The 14736-nt window shown below is 42.8% G+C and overlaps 1 protein-coding gene across 1 annotated transcript in view; it reads right to left on the bottom strand.

The window, feature by feature from the left end:
- HEBP1 (heme binding protein 1) overlaps nucleotides 1–14736 on the bottom strand; it is a 296309-nt gene that overhangs the window by 135092 nt on the left and 146481 nt on the right. Inside the window, exon 2 of the mRNA XM_044073845.1 lies at nucleotides 8993–9131. Within this exon, the coding sequence (XP_043929780.1) occupies nucleotides 8993–9131 (139 nt within the window). The remainder of the gene's footprint in view (nucleotides 1–8992; nucleotides 9132–14736) is intronic.

Raw genomic sequence — 14736 nt, 5'->3', positions numbered from 1 at the left:
TTACACTCAATACCTTCCGCCAGAGCATCCACCTTAGACTTCAACTGTGAAAGGAGATAATTTTGGTATTTTAACATGTGGAACTGGCAATTCAAAGCCCTCATGGCTAAAGTGGAAGAAGTATACACCTTCTTTCCCCATCTATCCAAAGCCCTTGCCTCTTTATCAGGAGGAACAGGATTTTTAACAACAGAAGCCTTAACACCTTTAGGCCCCTGAGAAACGGTTTCTGGGTCTGCCCTAGGACTCTTAAAAAGATACTTATGAGCTTCAGGCACCCTATAATACCTATCCGGTTTAACTGGAGCAGGAGGCAAAGAATCAGGGTTCAGGGAAGCCTCTGCAAAAACATCTTCCACCACATCCAGAGCAGGAGGTATAGCCAAAGGCCTGTGCTGGGGCAAAAACAAAAATTCCCTTAGCCTTTTCCTGGAATCAGAAAAATCTTGACCTTCCCATTTAAAATGCTCCCTCATGGAATGAAGAGTCTCTGAAAAAGAAAAATCCTCAGGAGGAGAAGCCGAAGGAGTAGAATCATCTACATCAGAATCCGAATAAGGAGGATACTCCTGCAAGTCTTCAGCCGAAGACTCAGAAGCCTCCGAACACTGCTCAAAACTCTCAAGCTCAGGTTCCACCCTAGGCCTCTTATCAGGAGGGGGCATAGAACCCCTAATCATAGTAATCAAATCTTCTGCCATTTTAAGCATATGTTTCTTAGGCAGAGAACCTGAAGCACTAGGAGAAACCCCCACTGAAGTTAAACCAGGCCTGCCTCTCGAAGAAGCCTTGGAAACAGAAGGGGAGGGCCTAACCACCTTAGGAAGGGAGGGGAGAACAGTTACCTGAGAAGCCCCCTCAGCCTGGCCTACCTCCTGAGAGGAAACATCCTGTAACAGTAAAGTCTCTCCCTGAGACTCCAAAGAGACTTCTGGCAGAACCTCCGGCTCCACCGAGCCCTCTAAAGAACCGACGTCCGGGACAGACGGCTCTTCCAACCTAGGCTTTGCTGCTTTGTCCTTGCGCTTTTTTGACGAAGCGGGCGTCGGAGCATCCGACGGCATTTTATAATTACAACGCTTCCCAAAAACTAACCTGGCACAGTCTAACCTTCTCTTAATAGTGCGTTTGTTAAATCTAGCACAAGAGCGACATCCAACAACGTCGTGCTCAGGCCCTAAGCAAGGTATACACAAGGTATGGTAATCCCTATGAGGTATCTGTTTCCCACAAGAAATACAATTATTCACTTTTTCTGACATCCGGTTAAATACTGAGGCAAGAAAAAACCAAAATATTCCCCAACGGGGTACTTAGCCAACTTTGATTCGGTCTGAAACTCCGACTTCAGAAAATTTCAAAACGCCAACCTGCACTCGCAATACTGCTTCTGCATCGGACCATGCGGCAAAAAAGACTAAGGATATGACGTCGGTCATGCGCATTTGTACCCTGACGTCCTGACGTCAGACTAATGCGCCCTGACCGACGTCAGCCTTATACTTTGGTATTCGGGCCGACTGGGACAGCGGACTACCCAAGTGTTAGGACTGCAGCAATGTGGGATGAAGAACATCTGGGCTTGGAGAACTAGGGGAATTGGTGTATGCACTGGCCTAAAGAATAATCCAAAAAAGCCCCCTACAAGACAAATTAGTACTTACCCAAGGGTCCCTATACCACAATAGGTCACAATCCCAATATTGACACAAGCCTCTCTGTGTAGAGCAGCGAAGGGCTGTTAAATGAGGACAGAAACTGGCTAGAAAATCAAGCCATTATCTAGGTGGTTAGACACTGGACCCAAGCAATATGGGGTGTCCCTTGAATAGACATGCACCAAACTAGACAATGAAGAGCTTAAAAAAATATTCTAGAGAAAAAAAAACTCCTGAAAGCAAGTTTCCTTAAAACTATGACTGGAAAAGTGAACATCAGGCCCTTATGACTGAAATACCAGTCAAAAGGGATTAACCCATCAGTTCAACACAGGATGGGCAAGGCAGTCAGTGAAGACCCACTCCATTAGAGGCAGAGATTGATTTGGCATAGTTTCCAAGGGCTAGACTGGCAGGTCCAAACAGATCCAAGAGCATGACCACAACTTACTACAATAAGCATGATCATTTCCCTTCAAATGACCCTGCATTTGATCTTAAAAAAGGCACATCTCTCACAGTCAAACCACTTTTGTGGTTCCAGCAGCATATAGCAGGAAAAGGGATTGGCCATCTAGAAAAAAGCCTTAGACCAAAGATCAACTGAACAGAAAGACATAAGCAGGAAACAAAGCAGCTCAAACCAGGAACAGACTGGCCTGATTTCTATCCAACTACCCTTCAAAGAGAATATAAAACAAAGCGGAACAGAAACTTTATACACTTCCAGCCCTTACTCTACTACTAAATTCTCCATTGGGTTATTCTGATGTACCAGTGGAGCTTTGGTACCAAGAACAGCACAGGATCATTAGTTATAAGGCTGCTAAAGGCATATACTTAGTAGAATCTGACCCACCCAAAACCTCAGCACTTCCCTCTGACATAAGCCAAACAGGGCCAACAGTATTAAAGCAGTCCACTCTCCCTTAGTGATGCCTATCATAGAGTCCACGTACATGGAACAGACAGTGGGTAGGCATCACTTCCAAAGCAGCAGTCATGTGTTAAGCTCAAATCGCTGAAGCAGCCCAGCCACCGAAAGCACTGAAAAGCCAACTGACATCTCTCAAATGACTTAGCAAGGACAATGTAACTTTGTGGCAGGTAGACAAGGGAACAGACCCTGTATTCACCCATAACAGCCAAAGAAGACTAGGTCTAAGAAATTTCTACTGCAAGGTAGCCCTAACTGACCAAAGAAGGTCAACAGACCAGGATAAACCTCTTGAAAGCCAGAATACAAAACATGAATGAAGTAAGGGTATTAAGATCAAAACAGAGTAATTAGCAATGTGTACCATGCCTGAATAGCCTTAAAAATTAATTGTCCAAACAATAAGACTGGCAGATAGAGAGGAGCACATGACACTCACCAGTCTGTGAAATGTGGAGGAAGAACCAAAGGAAGGATAACACCAGGGGAGGCCAAGCCAACACTCTCTGCTAACCTTGTCATGAAATCTGGGCACCTTAGATTATGGGATGAAAATGAAAGACCTACCATGCCTCAATCAGAGCATGTGCGTTCACTAGATGTAGATGACTTGAGAGCCACCCCGAATAAGAAGAAATTGCCTGTAATTCATGCAAACCAGGATTGCTAAATAGTGCTCTACAAGGCAAGGGAGGGAAACTCCAAAAGTGTGTGACGAAGGACTATAACTTAAAATCCTGGAGTAAGGAAAAACAAGGAATCCAAAATTCTTTGAGTCTAAAAGCCTGATCAGAAAAGAAACTTGACTGCCATCAGTACATACATGACTGATAAACATGGAAAGTCAGCCATATGTTGACAATGTCAAACCCATGCTTATACAAGAAGGGCAGCACAGGAGCATGACCTCTGCAAGGGAAGAAAAAAAAGGGGGGGTGGAAATCGATGGAGATACATTAAGTAGCCCCACGCTCCACAGTGCAGCATGAGCATCATCTAAATATCCCCTGATCTGCTATAAGGACTGGCCTCCAGTAAAGAATAATCTACCATATTAAAGTTTGACATTAACATCAGAACGACTGGGCTAACAAGGTCCAGCAGCATTAAGGATTAACCATTACACAGAATGGAATATGCATTAGTATGCATCCATACTAATACCGAGCAAAAAGGAGAAATGAAGTACAGCAGCAGTGCAATAAGTGAATGCTGCAGGGGGAACACAAGGTGTCCTTCCAGGTACTGCAAAGGATATACAACTTAAGAGCCCACCAGGGTATCAATAAGCCTATGCCATTGTACTGAAAAGCAAAAAGGAGTCAGTCAGCAATGTCCCTAAACAGGGTGCCCACTTAAGCCCTTCCACAAAGCACAGCCACCAAAGTGGAGCTCAGATCAGCAATGACAACCTCTCCCTGAAAACCACAGTACATATCAACCTCAGAACTATTCATACATTTGTCATCTGAAAATGGAGTGAGTCAAAGTCCCTGGGAGGCCCACTACACCTCTGTGCCAACCAAAATCAGGCTCCTCCAGAAGGAGATGAAAGAGCCTATACTCATATAGACCCTGATATGCCTAGGGTAGAACACTGCAACAAAACTGAAAATCTCCATTGGTTGACATTCTGGGCACTATTGTATCTTACAAGACAAAAACAACTTAAGAGAAGCGGAGAGGGCTGATCACAGGAACAGTACAACATAAACTCTTCATGAAATTCTTTTTAAAGCTGTGCATATGCCCAGTGTTCAACCCTACACAAGTAGGATGACTGATAGGAGTAGAAAACACTGGATCTTTTGCATCTTGTGTAGAAAGGCTATCTGAAGACAGATCCTCTGACAAGCCAGCCAGTGCTAAATGGACCTCCACCAACCCCAGCTAATGCTCCTTAAGAAACACAACCAATGCATGTTCTCTCTCTGGGCCCAAGTCAAAAAAAGGATAAGAAAGTTTCCACTAGGTCTACCAAAGTTAAGATGACCAAGGACAAAACTGCTGTAGGAGATGCAAAGGAGGAAGAGCATGATGCTGGGGCAGCACAAGACAGCCTGACTTTAGGGTTTCAGAAAAGCAACAGCAGAGACTCCAGAGCTCTGGAATCTGCACAGAAGAGCACAGGGGCACTGAAACTTCACTTAAACCAGCAGACAAGGAAGTTTCATGAAGGAAGGCCTAACAAAATCTTGGGAAAAGCGAATCAAGGTTCTCAAGCTGGAGAGGTAGGACAATAGGTGGAACTGGGAGCTCAGACAGACTCAAGAAATACCTGAGGTAAGAAGGTAGAAGAAATCTGTCAAAAGACTAATATGTCTGCATCTGTGGAAGAAGCCATAACACAAAGGAGGAGTATAAGAAATGGCCACCATATTCACATTATTAACATGCCGATATCCCTAAGACGATGGAAAAAGAAGGCATTCAAATAAGTTTCCTATTTCTTGGAACAGGGCTACCATTTGGATTTTTCCTAGATCAGACAGTTTTAGGACTCTAACTGTAAAGTCAACTTCACGGATTGGGAAACCATAAACCTTTATAGTTTTAAATTTTGCTGCCATCACCAACATCCATTCTATGATTAGAGGGCAGGGAATCCTGGATGGGGATAGTGAAGGAGAGCCAGGCACCTTCAGTGAAGGTCAGATGGCTATTATAGGGCACAGCCACTTCAGTGCAAGTTGCACTGCTCACTGCTTCAGCTGACCTGTATGCAGCTCAGACCACATTGGAACTTACTGCTAACCGTGATCTAGAGAATTCTGGAAGAAGACAGGGCAGGACAGCTGGGCACCCTCAGTGAAGGTCAAATGGGTATTATAGGGCACAGCCACTTCGGTGCAAGTTGCACTGCTCACTGCCTCAGCTGACCTGTATGCAGCTCGGACAACACTGTATCCAAATGCTTTAATAACCCAATTAGTAGCTGAGGTTCAACCTAAACAGGGAAGGGGTTTTTACACACCTATATTAAACAGAGGAGATACAAGAGTCAATAGTCATAAGTGTTACATTTACGAACATTCGGTTCGACTACAGGATAACAGCATGGCAGTTAATAACACTGGCCCCCATTTTACCCTTAGTTTTATTACCACATTTAGTATCGAAGCATTAGAAATGAAAAGAATACTAGTTAAAAACTGGGATTTATTAACCTCAAGAGATATCATGCACAAGGAAGGTGATTACCCTGTGGTTATACTTAAAAGAGGTAGGGATATGAAGAATCTTTTGGAAACTGCGGCCCCAATTACTAGGAGTAATCCCGGCATGTACAGATGCAATATGTGTAACCAATGTAAACATATGGAAACAGGACATGTTTTTAGGATAAGGAATAAGCCATATTCAACCACGAAAAAATTTAACTGTAATTCTAGATCAATTGTTTATTTGGCTCAATGCCAGTATTGTACGGCGTTTTACAGTGGTAATACTTGGCATAAATTTAGGGAACGGGTGTACGAGCACACATTACATCAGTAGGAGCAAGTTACACAATGTATTGGCAAGGCATTCTGCTGATCACCCGACCCATAAGTTTAAATTCCGAGCTATTGATCAGGCCCCTGTGGATATTAGTGGGGGAAAAACTTCTCTATTATTGGAAAGGTTAGAACTGATATGGCAATTGAGATTGAATTCCAGACAATTTCTAGGTTTAAATGAAACCTGTTCTATCGCATGTATTCTGAAATTGAAAAGTTTGACCAGGTAAACAAGCGTATATATGTTAAAGCAAGGGTAATGTTTATCTATAGCATTTATTGTTGTAAGTTTTACCCTGTGTTTTTTAACTGCATTTTACCAGCAAGGGGAATGTTTTGCCTATAGCTTTTATGTTAGTAGGTTCTATACTGCATTCTTTAACTGTATGTTTAATGTCTTGTACCTCTTGATTGTTGGACTGAATGGGTGCAAAGGGGCTAACATTAGTGGTTACTATCTTGGTCACATGACTTCGGGAATTTAGATTTATGCAATAGTGTGTTGTTCAATATTTTAAGTGAAGAAGTTTAGTCACTTTACTAGACGAAAAGCGCTTTTTGTTTACTTGTTTTATTCCTTGTTTTATTAAATTTACCATGTGAGTGAAATCGTGTGAGTGAAATCGTGTGGACTTCCTTAGCCTTCATTGCTGTAGTTGTTTGGATTTTTCTTAAGAGATAATGACTTTGGGCTTTAAATTCCATCTAAATTTCTTGGGAAAATTTCTGAACACAACACACTCCAGGAAAATCTCGGTTTGCAGATGTGCAAGCCAAGTGGAAATAGTGATCTGCAAAAGTATTTTGCAGTGGTGCAGCAGAATAATGACTCCACACTGAAATGTGGAAAGGCTTCTTTTTTAATTTTTGTATTTGTAAACTTTGTAAATGGTCTGGTCCACAGACCCTTTTCAGACATGACCCACGTTAGAAAACCAAGAGTAAATACAACGTATAAACATATCTGTGTGTGTGTTTGTATTTTATATATATATATATATATATATATATATATATATATATATATATATATATATTCACTTCAGAAGCTTGAAATACTGAAATATCAACTTTCAGTATCTCGAGCCCCAAGAAGTCGAATCCACAAAACCGCAAAAACTCAAAACTGCGAAATTCAAAACCTCGACTACCCAAGGTTTTGAATTTCATGGTACTACTGCACACACGCACACACACACACACACACACACACACACACACACACACACATACCTGAATACATACCAACAGCAAAAGTTCATAAGCGCGAAATTCAAAACCTCCGGTATTCGAGGTTTTGAATTACACGCTTATGAACTTTCGCTGTTATATATATATACATACACACACACACACACACACACACACACACACACACACACACACACAAAATTTTATGTAGACAATCAACGAGCATTTTTATGGAAGGTGGAAAGAAAAACCTCAGAGGGCACTGGATATTGCAAGGACAGAAAGGTTGTTTAAATGGGGTTTGAAGCTGATGCCCACTAAAGAGAAACAAGTGCTTTCTACACACCTGCAAGAGAGATTCAACGTTATGGCAGATTCCCAAATATCAGCAAATGCCACTATGGTTGACGGACAAGGAGGACTTACAGAGGTTGTTGTCTGCATCACTGATTATGTCATATCTAGGACTTGATATAATGGTCCTGCCTTCAGAACATGGGCTGATATTCATATCCCTACTAAAAGACAAGTCAGTTGCAGCAGATGTCCAGGGTCCCAGATACTTCAGGGGTGGAAACCTAACAGCAGTGAGAGACTAAGTCTACTCTTGATACCCATGGAAACATGATGGACAAACACTATTAAAAGATTATTCAGGCTGCAATATTGACTTCTGTTGTGCAAGAAATGGAAGGCAAATCCCCAGAAGACAGTGCTGTCAAACAAGGGAATGGATTGGAGCCCACAGATGGCAAAATATCTAGGTGGTTGGTGTACAATAAAGGAAACATAATACCTGATCAATTATCTCAGCGACTAAACTGAACCAGAGGAAAGGAGTGGATGAATGAATAAGACCAAGTGTCCCAAAGACCAAGACTGAATGGTCTGGAAACTGACAGCAAGAAGGGGTGCACATGTAGTATCTAAAGAAGACATAAAGGATTTAGAAGGCTAAGTGTCTGGGCTTGCCTTTCTTTCTTGTCTCTTTTTTGTCCTTAAGATTATTCCCATAATCCTTCTTAGACTGTGACTTCATAATCCATAGAGACAAGAGATAAAGCTTTCCAGCCTTTTATCACCAGCACTTGTGTGTTTAAAACGGCAGCATTGCAATGACCCATGCTTGAAGCCTGAACAGACAAAAGTCTAGGTGCGTCTGTCGGCCACAGGTATTTGTTCATAAAAAGCACACACAACTGCTGGTATAGTCAACCAGTTTTATAAGCCAACAAAACAAAATGTATAAGCAAAGTTAAACAGCCTAACAACCTACAAACACAGGGGAAGGTGCCCTAGTTAAAAAGGTAACCAGGCAATCAGTTTTACTTGAGGCCTAAATACAGAAGACGGTGTAGCGTTCTACTAAAGATGCACATTTATTCCAGACACACCTACTGCTGGTGTGTTCAATCAGTTTTGCAAGCAAATCAGTATGAATGATGCAAATTAATAAACTGACAACCTTTATAAACACAAGACAGGAAGACAAGAACAGCTTTATTCAGTCTAACAAGAAAGAAATGGAGACAAGGGTGGAAACCATCCAGATTAGGTTGCTTTTTACTGCAAAACAAGTTGCAAAATACTGGAAGAAACTGAGACCAAGCAGAGCATGTAAAATGGCTCTTAGAAGCATCTCCTGCAGCCAGTGTCTTGAAATATGATAAAAAATGCAGCATACCTGAATATTTCTGTCATCTTACCCTTGTCATTCATTCCACCCATGTACTTCATCATTTTTGGCATTGCTTCCTTCAGAGCATCGTCAAACTGTTTTCCAGTCACTTCTGTAGTGGCAAATTTACCTCCCTCATAGCTCCTCTCCTCATAGTTGAGTTCATCCTGCCATCAAGAAATAAAGAATAGAAATATATTCATGTCGTAAAATAAATGACTATAAGGTTATCTAACAAAATGATTCCACAAATGATGTTCACAGAAATGGGTCCACTGAAGGACTAAATCAAAGTATAACCCATGTTCCATGGAAAAAATACTGGTATGTGAAAAGATGAATTTTACCTGATGTGCCAGTAATTCCTTATGTGCATTTGGCTTTTATCAATGCAAAATTCAGGAAACCACATAGCTACAACTATTCTCATGTGGCACAACTGTGTGTTTTCAAAAATTAGGTTGCAGAATTACTACTGCTGTATTAAAAGTTGGCATACACAGCCTAGCCTTTCATCATTCCAGTACAAAGATGAACAGAAAATCTATTCTCTATACATCAAGTGCTTCTTTCCAGTTCTGGACTTGCTTAAACAAGGTCATCCCAAAATACTGCCAAACACTTTCAAATCTCATTTTTTAATACGTGTTAAATTTACAGACTAATATTTTATGTGTGTTGAAGCATTAAAAAGTACAGTTTTGTACCTACCATAAATGTAGATGTTCGAGGATCCACATTGCTGCAGTCCTAACACTTGGGTAGTCCGCTGTCCCAGTCGGCCCGAATACCAAAGTATAAGGCTGACGTCGGTCAGGGCGCATTAGTCTGACGTCAGGACGTCAGGGTACAAATGCGCATGACCGACGTCATATCCTCAGTCTTTTCTTGCCCCAGATGTCAGAAGACCCTAAAAAGATAAGGCCAAAACCAAAAAACACCAAACACTCCTGTACCAAATATATATACAATTTACAAAAGTACAACCCCACCCATACAACCACCCCTAAACACAGAGGGGAAGGAGGGAGGGTAAATTGGACTGCAGCAATGTGGATCCTCGAACATCTACATTTATGGTAGGTACAAAACTGTACTATGTTCTTCATCCCACATTGCTGCAGTCCTAACACTTGGGTAGAATCCCAAAGCAGAGGTAAGGGAGGCTGGCAAATCATAAAGAAGCTGGAGCTGTCAACATGCCCTGCAAAATAGCCGTGGCAAAACCAGCCCTAGATTTAGAGTAGAGAGGAAGGTGGTAATGCTTAGGGAAAGTATGCACTGAACTCCAAGTAGCTGCCTCCAAAATATCCTTAGTTGCCACCCCCCTTAGAAATGCTGTTGAAGTGGCAGTAGCCCTAGTGGAATGAGGCCTGATCCCAGCTGGAATCTCCTTGCCATGATGGGAATAACAAAATGCAATGCAAAACCCAATCCACTTAGAAATAGTTTGTTTTGACACAGGCTTGCCCTGAGAACTCAAAGCAAAAGAAACAAACAACTGCTGAGACTGCCTAAAATCCTTAGTCCTGCTTAAATAATAACGCAACTGCCTGTGTACATCTAAAGTGTGCAAAATCTTTTCCCCTTTATTTTGGGGATCTGCATAAAAAGTGGGCAAATGAATAGTTTGGTTTAAAGCCACACTAGAGACCACCTTAGGCATAAAGGAAGGATTAGTGCGTAATGATACCCTATCCTTATGGCACATCATAAAAGGCTCAACCGCCATAAGGGCCTGCAATTCAGAAACCCTTCTTGCAGAAGTAATGGCCAACAAAAAAGCAGTCTTCCATGACAAGTATTTCAATTCAGCAGTAGCCGCAGGCTCAAAAGGTTGTAGAGTAAGTTTCTCCAACACAAAATTGAGGTCCCAAGCAGGAGTAGGAGCTCTACGTGGGGCTCTTATATTCTTTGCCCATCTAAGAAATTGCTTAAACAAAGGATGAGAAAACAATGGTGGGTCACAATCATAGTGAGCTGAAATTGCTGCAGCATGAATCTTAATGGAAGAGAAAGACAAACCTTTGTCCAATAACTCAGTAAGATATTGAAGAGCCACACTCAAATTTGGCTCAGAAACATCCAAATCCTTTGCTGCACACCAAAATAAAAATCTCTTCCATTTCCCTGCGTACACTTTCCTTGTACTAGGTCTTCTGGCTTCCATAATCACATTCAGAACTTGTTGAGGAAGCTGAGACCTACTATGGTTCAAAACAGAATATGCCAGGCTGTTAGATGAAGAGAGTGAAGCTTGACATTGAGTAGATGCCCGTCCTTCTGAGACAATAGGTGTGGAATCAAAGGTAAGGGCCATGGAGGCTTCCTTACCAGACTCCTCAGCAACGGGTACCAGTGCTGCCGAGGCCATTCTGGAGCTATTAAAATCATCCATGGCTTGTCCTGTCTGACCTTTAGGAGTATCTTTGGGAGGAGAGGCAGAGGTGGAAAGGCATACACATGAAGATTTTCCCAACTGAAAGAAAGAGCATCCACTTTCCAGGCTGTGTGATGAAACCTTTTCGTGCAAAACTTTGGCAGCTGGTGGTTTAGTGGAGAAGCGAACAGATCTATGTCTGGAGTTCCCCAGGACACTGTCAATGTCTGAAATACATGAAGATCCAGTTTCCACTCGTGGGGATCCATGATTTGCCTGCTTAACACATCTGCTAAGGAGTTCTGTGCTCCTGGCAGAAACCTTGCTTGAAGATTCAGTTGCAAGCTTAGCAGTCTCCACAAAATCATTGCTTGCCTGCATAGAGGATAAGAATGTGTTCCCCTTGTTTGTTGATGTACCACATGACAGTTGTGTTGTCTGTTAGAATCAACACCTGCCCTGGAAGAAGTAAATCCTTGAAAGCCAGTAATGCAAACTGGACTGCTAACATCTCCTTCATGTTGATATGTAGATGCTGCAGTCTGGCAGGCCACTTGTCTTGTATCCACTTTCCATTCAGATGAGCTCCCCAAGCTGTGTCTGAGGCATCTGTCGTTAGAATCTGACTCGCCTCTGGCCGGGTCACAGAGAGTCCCTTGTTTAGGTGACATTCCTGAGCCCACCACAAAAATTCCTTTTGAATGCAAGGTATTATTTGAATGATAGTGTCCAAATCCTGGCAGTGCTGTGTCCATACATTTTTGAGATACCATTGTAGCTTCCTCATATGCAATTTGGCATTGGGAAGTACCAGAATACAAGATGCCATGAACCCTAAGGCTTGAAGGACTGTCCTTGCAGTCAGCCCGGACTGATGAGATAGTTGATGGAAGTAAAGAGAAAGATTCTTTTGTTTGTCCGGGGTTAAAAAGGCCATCTGGGATGCTGTATTCAGTCTCACGCCCAGAAAGCACATGTCTTGAGAGGGTACTAGACTGGACTTTATTTCGTTCACAGAATACCCTAGGCATCTTAGCACTGCTATCACATATTCCAAATGCTGAAGAAGCACGTCCTTTCCTTGAGCCAGAAGCAGGCAGTCGTCCAAATAAGGATAGATTTGTATTCCTTTTAGCCTGAAGAAAGCTATCACTGGAGCCAGAACCTTTGTGAATACTCTGGGCGCAGTAGATAAGCCAAAGGGCAATGCAGAGAACTGATAATGAGAATTCCCAGCTCGAAAACGCAGATACTTCCTGCAAATTAGTCTGATAGGAACATGAAGGTAAGCTTCCTTGAGATCCAAAGTTACCATCCAGTGATCTTTGCCCAGCATAGGTAAAAGCTGTTGTAACGTCAACATTTTGAACTTGGGAATGTCCAGATAAGTGTTGAGGATAGACAGATCCAAAATTGGTCTCCACGTGTTCCCCTTTTTTGGTACTAGGAACAGGCGAGAATAAAATCCTAGGCCCCTTTCTGGCACAGGAACCGGCTGAATGGCCCCTATTTGGAGCAACAGAGAAATTTGCCTATGAGCCTCTTTCCTTTGTTGAGGAGGAATGTCTGGCATGCCTTTGAAAGGAGGCAAGGTATGGAAATAAAACCTGTAACCGTGGTGAATGATATCCAATACCCATCTGTCTTGGGTAATTAAACTCCAGTTTTCTTTGAAGAGTGCCAACCTTCCTCCCAAAGGTGCTGCCAGACGAGAAGATTCTGGCAGCTGAAAAGGCAGGTCATTGGGTCTGTTTACGAAAGGACTGACCCCTGCCCTCACCAGAAGACTGAGCAGGTGAACTCGCTGTTCTAGGCCTAAAAGAACCTTGAGCTCTGCCCCTACCACGTCTAGACCTACCCCTAGACTGGGAATCATAAGCAGGATATGTCCACCCCTTGGTAGGCCAATTTCTACTAAACTTGGAGGCTGAACCTGCAAAAAATCTTTAACAGTCTGCATAGACTTAGCCTTGTCTTCCATTTTCTTTAAAACTGCTTCCACAGGCGAACCAAACAACACATCAGATTGTAAAGGAGCATCTAAAATCCTTGTCTTCACATGCTCAGCTAAATTCTGATCCCTCAGCCAGGCGTGCCTGCGAAGAACCGAACCAGTGGCAGCCACCCTCGAAGAGGCCTGCACAACATCAAAACCACATTGCAAAGAATGCTTACCCACCTGTTCAGAAACATGAACTAAATCCTGCAACTCTTTACACTCAATACCTTCCGCCAAAGCATCTACCTTAGACTTTAATTGTGAAAGGAGATCATTTTGATATTTCAACATGTGAAACTGGCAATTCAAAGCTCTCATGGCCAAAGTGGAAGAAGTATACACTTTCTTTCCCCATCTATCCAAAGCCCTTGCCTCTTTATCCGGAGGAACAGGATTTTTAACAACAGAAGCCTTAACACCTTTAGGCCCCTGTGAAACAGTTTCTGGGTCTGCCCTAGGACTCTTAAAAAGATACTTATGAGCTTCAGGCACCCTATAATATCTATCGGTTTAACTGGAGCAGGAGGCAAAGAATCAGGGTTCAGAGAAGCCTCTGCAAAAACATCCTCCACCACATCTAGAACAGGAGGTATAGCTAAAGGCCTATGCTGGGGTAGAAACAAATTCCCTAAGCCTTTTCCTGGAATCAGAGAAATCCTGACCTTCCCATTTAAAATGCTCCCTCATGGAATGAAGAGTCTCTGAAAATGAAAAATCCTCAGGAGGAGAAGCAGAAGGAGTAGAATCATCCACATCGGAATCAGAGTAAGGGGAATACTCCTGCAAGTCTTCAGCCGAAGACTCAGAAGCATCCGAACACTGCTCAAAACTCCCAAGCTCAGGTTCCACCCTAGGCCTCTTATCAGGAGGGGGCATAGAACCTCTAATCATTGTAATCAAATCTTCCGCCATCTTAAGCATATGCTTCTTAGGTACAGACCCTGAAGAACTAGGGGTAACACCTGAAACCAAACCTGGCCTGCCCCTGGGAGAAGCCTTGGAAACAGCAGGAGGGCCTAACCACCTTAGGAAGGGAGGGAAGAACAGCTACCTGAGAAGCCCCTTCCGCCTGGCCTACCTCCTGAGAGGTCACATCTTGTAGTAATAAAGTCTCTCCCTGGGATTCCAAAGAAATTTCTGGCTGAAACTCTGGCTCCACCGAGCCCTCTAAAGAACCGGCGTCCGCACGGACGGTTCTTCCAGCCTAGGCTTTGCTGTTTTGTCCTTGCGCTTTTTGGAAGCGGGCCGGAGCATCCGACGGCATTTTATAATTACACCGCTTCCCAAAAACTAACCTGGCACAATCTAATCTTCTCTTTATCGTGCGTTTGTTAAATCTAGCACAAGAGCGACAGCCAACAACGTCGTGCTCAGGCCCTAAGCAAGGTATACA

Source organism: Protopterus annectens, chromosome 6.part0, assembly GCF_019279795.1.
Source record: "Protopterus annectens isolate FY-2018-M chromosome 6.part0, PAN1.0, whole genome shotgun sequence".
Lineage (NCBI taxonomy): Eukaryota > Metazoa > Chordata > Ceratodontiformes > Protopteridae > Protopterus > Protopterus annectens.
The sequence above is the reverse complement of the archived record's forward strand: the minus strand, read 5'-3'. Positions and strand labels throughout refer to the sequence as shown.